Source organism: Poecilia reticulata, chromosome 6 (genome assembly GCF_904066995.2).
Source record: "Poecilia reticulata chromosome 6, P_reticulata-male-v2, whole genome shotgun sequence".
NCBI classification, from domain to species: domain Eukaryota; kingdom Metazoa; phylum Chordata; class Actinopteri; order Cyprinodontiformes; family Poeciliidae; genus Poecilia; species Poecilia reticulata.
Genome location: NC_088835.1, coordinates 24,190,565 through 24,198,130, shown reverse-complemented (window position 1 = coordinate 24,198,130; position 7,566 = coordinate 24,190,565). Strand labels below are relative to the sequence as shown.

General features: G+C 38.3%; 1 protein-coding gene across 1 annotated transcript; it reads right to left on the bottom strand.

Annotated features, from left to right (window-relative positions):
* Window positions 1-216: 216 nt before the first annotated feature.
* Window positions 217-6,925, bottom strand: LOC103466550 (sodium/potassium/calcium exchanger 1). Its single transcript, XM_008412218.3, has 10 exons — window positions 6,525-6,925; window positions 5,033-6,263; window positions 3,598-3,657; window positions 3,212-3,320; window positions 2,607-2,687; window positions 2,189-2,277; window positions 1,741-2,004; window positions 1,559-1,648; window positions 1,278-1,444; window positions 217-1,184 (listed from the first exon to the last, which is right to left on the bottom strand). The coding sequence occupies exons 2-10, from the start codon at window positions 6,104-6,106 to the stop codon at window positions 935-937; spliced, it is 2,184 nt and encodes a 727-aa protein (XP_008410440.2). The 5' UTR covers window positions 6,107-6,263; window positions 6,525-6,925; the 3' UTR covers window positions 217-934.
* Window positions 6,926-7,566: the final 641 nt, after the last annotated feature.

Genomic DNA, 7,566 nt, shown 5'->3' with positions numbered 1-7,566 from the left:
CTTCAACATTCAAAATTCCCTCATCCACTCGGACACAACTATTCATGCTGACTTGACATAACATAACATACAAATACTGGTTTAGTTTGAAATTTATATACGTATACTGCATTTTTTTTAATGAAATAAATTATTTTAACTACCATTTCAGGTAGTGACAAAACTGGGACTCGCCCTGGATTTGAACAGCAACTGAGGGGGATGCACACAGCAAAATAACTGTAACAACTTTATTAAAAAGCAGATTATTAACTTGCAATGTAAATACAACCATTTGTTTATTACACCACATAATTCATACATGTTAAAACGTGGGCTCCAGACTGTGGGCCATTTATAAATCCCGGATGTTTCTGTGCCTTTGCAATGTTGACATCTAAAGAGCTCTCTATGCAATTTAGAAAAGCAAGGTCAAAGATGGCTAACATCTAATGGATTTTAAAGTCCTCAAAGAAAATACAAATTCATTTTGAGTAAAATGAGTAAAATATGCCTGTGAAGAAAGTTTAGGGGTTAGGGTTAGGTTTAAGTTTAAGTTTAATCAACTTAAACTTTCCTTCAAGTTTAAGTTGATTAAACTTGAAGGAAAGGAAAGTTCTGTTTGAACCTTGAGAACCTTGAGATGAAATTACAGGTTTTGTACTTTTAAACACACTCCAAGCCCAAGTCAAAAACTATGGACATGGAAGAAATTATAAAAACTTCAGTAAACAGATATATTTCACTCTGAACACAGTTGCATAGATACTTTTACAACTAAAAAACGGTGCGGTGCTACTATTGGTGTTAAAAGTATATAAAATTTACTTGCAATTACTGTTTCAAATGGTCCAAAAAAAAGGTTTTCATGAGAATTATGTTTTTTTTAAGCGATATTAAGTTCCTCCTCCATGGGAAAGTGTCTACTGTGGAAAAAAGGCTTGTGTTTGCAGTCTCAGATGGAAACAGGGCAGATGATGACGCGATCCTCCAGCATGACGCTGAGCACCAGGAAGATAAAGTAGAGGAGAAACATAGTGAAGCCCAGCACCTTGTTCATTTTCCATTTACAGACTGCGATGGAGATGATGACGAAGAGGAGCATGAGGAAGAGCAGCACGATGGCACAGAAAAGGCCGTTGCTGCTGACAGCGACTGGAGCCAAACCGTGGATGAAAGAGTACAGGAGCCACGGAATGGGCAGGCTGGCAGAAACAAATAAAAGATGCAGGATTCACTTGTGGGGCCAATCAGTTGATTATTTTCTAATACCGGCAGATCAAACTGTGAAAGCTCACCCCATTGTGATGTCAAAGATGTTACTGCCCACAGAGCTGGACACCGCCATGTCTCCCAGGCCCTTGCGAGCCACAATCACGCTGGTGATGAGGTCAGGAATGGAGGTTCCTGCCGCCAGGATAGTCAGGCCCATAATTTCCTCTGAGATACCGATGGTCTCTCCCACCTCACAACAACAACAACAACAACAACAACAAATCAGAGAAAGAAATAACATGTGGAAGATTTAATTAGGGATTCAAAATAAATTGGATGTGGATTTCTCGCTGCATGAACTGACCTGATGAGCCCACCATACCATGAGGTAGGAGAAGATAGCAATCCACATAATGGAGCCCAGGAAGGTGAGCACAAAAAATTTCCTGGATTTCTGTTGAGTAAAGTTAAAATATAAAGGCAGACCTGTAGAGGAATTCAGAATGTCACAACGGCACCTTGAAACGTCTCCTAAATGTCTCCAACCTGGTTCCGAACATCAGGAACTGTGAGCCACAGAGGGAAGACTATGGGCAGCAGGAAGAGGTAGGTGACTTGTTTGCGTGGTGTGTCAGGCCACTGTAAAGACAGTGGGTCATCTTCTTTTTCCTCCTCCTCCTCATCTTCATCTTCATCATCATCTTCATCCTCATCTTCACTGGACTCCTCAATCTCTTCATCGCTGTCGTCTTCGTCGCTGTCGGAATCGTCGGAACCTTCCGAGTCACCTTGTTCTGCCGGAACGTCGTCCTGCAGAAGGGAGAAAGGAGATGGAGTCCAAATATAACACGAGGAAAGAATTTTTTATTTTTTTTTGTCAAAATAAAACCTGATATAAATAGTGAAATCCCTGTGCTTTGATTCTTACATAGACAGGTATCAAAGACTGACTTCTGGGCTTTTTGAAAGTCAGCAGGTCATGGGTAGCGAGTACCTTCTTTGCTTCTGGCTCCTCCTTCTTTTCTGCCTCTTTGGCTGGGGCAGCCTCTGGCTCTTTGGACTCCTCAGTTTTTCCACTTTTGCCTGTGGAGAAAATCATAAACATTTTGGTCAGAAATTTGTCTGAGGTGGTTTTAGACCAAAAAAAGGTCCTATGGAGTATTAAAGTATGTAAACAAGTACACGTTTTAAACATTGTTTTTGCATCAATGTGAGCCACAAAATACATAATTGTACAGTACTTTAGGGAACTTTACTCTGAGAGCCATTGCGGGCTTCTTCTGACAAGAAATATTGGGAGCATTTAGTAGCTTTGAAATATTTCTATTATACTCCTACATTTCATTAATACGACCTCTGATCTACTATTTTGTTCAAATATCAATGCTTGATCATCACATCCTTCCTGTTACCTTCACTTTTCTCTTGGGACTTGGACACCGACTTCCGTCTGGCCACACTGTTCAAGGTCTCAGCCTTATCCTTAAACTTTCCTTCAAAATAAACACAAATAATCACGTTGAATGCATTAATAAGTCAGAAAGTGTGAAATGTTAAATATTTACTGGTTTTGAAAACACAGATTCAATATTGTGTGAGCCCACAAAAGAGCCAAAGGAGGCAGCAATAATGATATAAACACAGCAGCTAAACTACCTTAATAAACATGTAAAATTCAAAGACAGCAATAGTTTTGCAAAAAAGAAAAAAAAAATCAGAATAACTCTTGTAAAATTTTAAGCATAGAAAAATAAAATATTTCACTACCAGTTTTGGCACTAGAATAATATTTCTCTTTTTTATGACACAACCTGGATCAACAACTGGATCCTTCTGCATACTGAGGGAGTATTTATCTGCTTAGTATCAATCTGGACTTAGAGATGACTGCATACGGGACACCTAGCTAATCCATTTTACACTGGGCAGAACATACCACACAGGAAGTCTGTGTAAAAGTTATTATCGTGCAGTTATCCATCACAAAAGGCGTCCGAGGCATAAATGTGGTACTTGCCATCTCCCAGAGGGTCTAATGTGTGAATCATGAGCTGAAAGATGGTGTTTCTCATGGTGCTGTTGTGTAAAGAAGCAGAACTTCCCCCTCGCTGAAGGGATGGCTTCAACTAGGGGAAAAAGATGGCTGAGGTCACGACAGCTACAATACAGACACGACACGTTACTGCAAGCCATTTCCAAGTGGAGGTCAGGGTGTTTTTGCTCAACAAGTTCATTATGATGAATCAGTACCTGCAGTGAGGCTTGTTAGTGAGCACGAACACAAACAGAAAAACTCAAAATATGCATTAAAACAGTAACAATCAGCACTGTGGTATCGGGGGCGGGGGGGGGTTAGAAGTTTATCACTTGCTGAAGTTGGTTGATTAATTTTCTTTTTTTTACCTTTAACCGATTCTTGTCCTCTGGAGCAGGAGGGGCATTATCTTCTCCTTCCCCATTTGTCTGTGTGCAAGAATGTGTTTTTCAGTGATAATCATTCAAATGTATTTCATTTTGGTATAATTTATGAAAGTTTCAACACTCTTGAGGTCTTACCAGTAATAATGTACTGCATTATTAAACATGCATATCTTCATGCCTTGGACTAGCTTAGCATTGTAAGTGAACCTGTCCTCATTTCAAAATGTACACTCACAGTACACTCTAGTGTTGTTATGTATGACCTCAAATATAAGTCAATAATTGCATCATTACTATCCCTAGCTTAAGCAGCACAAGCAGCACAACAAAAGATTTACATTATAAGTAAGCAAAACAAATTTGCTTATTATGGTCTCAATCTCTCAAATCAACGAAAAGGAAATGAATGTTGATGCTACAATTTGTGCAGCTCTGCAGAACCAAAAAAAAGATTTGTTTGATGTAGCAGATCAGCTTTGGTTTGCACAGGCCAATCTAACAGTAGCTTCATTTCACATTTTCTTCAACCTTAATGAATCAATGAAATGTCACAGGTGACAACAGATGCTGCTTCCTCGAAATAAATGCTACTTTACGTAACAATGACAAAAGAATATAACACAGGCATACTGTGTGTATCAAAGGTCAAAAGAGCTACTATTAAAAAACGAATTAATAAGTTGTCAAAAGTAATTTTATATATGTGATCATTTAAATAAATATGAATACATTTGTCTATGTTTATGGGATGTGTCGTGGCAATGTTTTAAACACAAAATGTGAAGTAAAACTTGAATGCTTTAAATGTGAAAATATATATCATTATTTCAATAATTACTAATTGATTTCAAATTTATTTTACAAAAGTCCCTAATGAAATAATTCAAACTGTCACTATTGTTCAATACACAGGTTCTGACATTTGATTGGTTAACCTGCATACCAGATCACCTGCCGGCCAATCACCTTCCTTATATCAGTGTTAGCCATGTCTAACTTTGACAGCTAAAGCTAAAACATAAAGCTGTAAAAAAGCTCTAAAAAATAATTAAATGACAAGCAATACATTTGTTTTAATATAAAATAAATGAAACATTTTCTAACTGTGATTTCTACATTTAATCACTTTATTTTATTGATTCTTGAAACATAATTATTTATTAAACATGTGTATTTTTATTTACAAAATTATTTAAACTGTTAAACATATAAATGTTCATTCATTTAATAAATTGAGTACAAAGAAAAAATTTAAAGAGTAGCTATTTTCACTCCTGATTCTCCTGGAACATTGTTTTAGTTGTCCAGCACCAAATGAGAATAATTTTAACTATGAAAGCCTTAAGAGAGATTTATCAAGCTAAATAGGTAATCCAGTACATTAAGCATAAAGATGTTTTATTACATAGCTGCTTACCTTTTCAGGTTCTTCCACAGCAATAACCTTCACAATGCTCTTGTGTTTGTGGAGCTGGGTCTTGAATTCTCGCTCCAGTTGCACATTGAACTTCATAAAGACAACATAGAGACTGTAACAGGCCACCAGCATCATGCTCTCCCACCACATTATGACATTGTCCAAGAAGAAGATGATCAGTAAGATGAGGTCAAGTATGTAGAATGAAACATCTCTGAAAAGCGGCCACCAGGTTAGATGGAGAATCTCTCGAGAAAATAAAGCACACATCCCAATCACGAACAAAATGTTAAAAACTGCTGAGCCGACTATTGTGCCAATGCCCACGTTGCTGTGGGCGATGAAGACTCCTATAAGAGAGGTGAAGAGCTCAGGTGCAGAGCCTCCGGCCGCCATAAAGGTGGCGCCTGCTACATCATCAGAGATGGCCAGTTTGTCTGTGATAACTCCCAGTGCGGGCACGAAGAACTCGTCGCAGACAATCGCGAGAGAGACAAACATGTACATCATTCCCACAATGTGAAGCAGCACCCATCCTTGTCTGCGATCTTCGATGGAAAAGATATCTTCAGGGTAATCGCCTTTGACATGAGGAGCTTCACCAGGTGGAGCTGGGGAGACGGTTGTAACTGGTGGAGCTGGAATTGGGGTGGGTGTCACCAGAGGTGGTTCTGGGGCCACGTAGATGCAATGCACCAAGGTCCGGTTTGTGGTTGGCAACAGTGTGGATTCAGTGGAAGAGGCTTCTTTGAAATCACTAGTTATATCCGTGTGTGTGTTTGTATTTAAATCCTTATCAGTATGAGGAATCACATGCATTGGTGTTGTTTGATCTGTGGGCTCTGAGTCGGGCGCAGTAGTGAGAGGTTCCTCTAGCTGGCCAGGTTCTGCTGTGGCATCCTCAACGCCCTCTGTTGACCCTTCTCCGAAATCCTCTCCAATCTGAGCCACTGACATTGGTGCCTGCAGCCTGGCACTAATGGTGAGCTGGTAGAGGGTACAGAGAAAAACTCCGGAGAGAAGAAACAGAACCCGGCTCAGCTGGAGCCGTTTCCTTCTATGACAATGCATCATCCTCCAAAGCAGCGTTTCTGATGGCTAGGTTGAATTAAGTAGCATAAATAAGCTTCGGTAGAGTCCAGCTCTGTCCCCAATAGACCATGGGGTAAAAGAAAACAGAACTTCAGTAGAGTGATTCATGTCACATCATTGAGTTTGTGGAAAATTCAACCTATTGTAGATGGAAGAATACACCAAAATTAGTCACAAGTCCAGCTCAATTTAAACATTCAGAAAAGCTCCCATAAAACATTGCAAGACATTCACACAAAATGATGAAATTTATTAAGACTGGACAAGATTTTTGATGATAAAATACAACTAACCTGTAAGGTAGGTTAGTAAATTTATGTTAATTAGAAAAGATAATGAAATAAAGAGGTAAAAAAAAAAAACAAATAAAGAAAAAAAGCAAGTAATGATACAGTCTTACCTTAAAATTAACGTGCAGTCAATGGCACAAAATCCCAATGCAGCCTTTCCAGGTTAAATGTACTTGCATGAACAAAAACTATCGCCCAACGACTAAAGGCTTATGTAGGGCACAGAACGAGTCTTCACAATGGATCAACATAATACCTAACACCTGAAGTCGTCTAAGAGGATTAGCTGCATTGTCTCACTCTCACTTTGCAAATGTAACCTCAGCAGTGATCTGTTTGATGTAAAGTAAGCAAGGTGTCATAGTGGACTGAAAATGAAAGAATTTACATTTTGAAACTCTTCCTCCATCATTTCTGAAATGTTTTCACCGGGTGATTTTTCTTGAGAAACAGGATGTTCACATTCAACACTCCAATAGGTTCTTGTGTACGATCTGACATAAGTCAACCTCTGCGCCATGAGTGTATGTCTTAGGACATACTTTAGCTTGTGTAGGTTGTTAGCTAACTTACAGTGACATACTTAACAAAAAAGATGAGTAAATTAAAATTAAAGTTTTCATCACAAAAACAAATAAAACTTAAGTAGAAACAAATGGAAAAATCTAAGTTACGTATGTTGCTTAGACTTGTTTGTGCAAGTATTTGTGCTTTGAATCTTGCAAAGAAAAATCAGAAAAATGAAAAGCAGATGTACACAAAATCTTAAATCCCTAAAGAGGAAACAGGTCACACATGGCATTTTTATGGATATACTTTTTATGTAATTTAATAAAAAGACAATGAGTAACATCCAAGTAAAAAATGTTATGCTACCTTTATATATCAAGATATATACACTGCTCAAACACTGTTGTTTAAGTGTTGTTTAAGGGAACACTTAAACAACACAATATAACTCCAAGTAAATCAAACTTCTGTGAAATCAAACTGTCCACTTAGGAAGCAACACAGATTGAACGGGGACCCTCGTCGGGTCAATCAGTGTTGCTTCCCAAGTGGACAGTTTGATTTCACAGAAGTTTGATTTACTTGGAGTTATATTGTGTCGTTTAAGTGTTCCCTTTATTTTTTTGAGCAGTATATATTAAA

Excerpts from the sequence above, each read along its gene's own strand:
- LOC103466550 (XM_008412218.3), bottom strand. The coding sequence starts at position 6,106 with ATGATGCATTGTCATAGAAGGAAACGGCTCCAGCTGAGCCGGGTTCTG. Across the intron at positions 3,321-3,597 it reads AGGACAAGAATCGGTTAAAG|TTGAAGCCATCCCTTCAGCG; the intron begins GTAAAAAAAAGA and ends TTTTTCCCCTAG. Across the intron at positions 1,185-1,277 it reads ATCTTTGACATCACAATGGG|CCTGCCCATTCCGTGGCTCC; the intron begins GTGAGCTTTCAC and ends TGTTTCTGCCAG.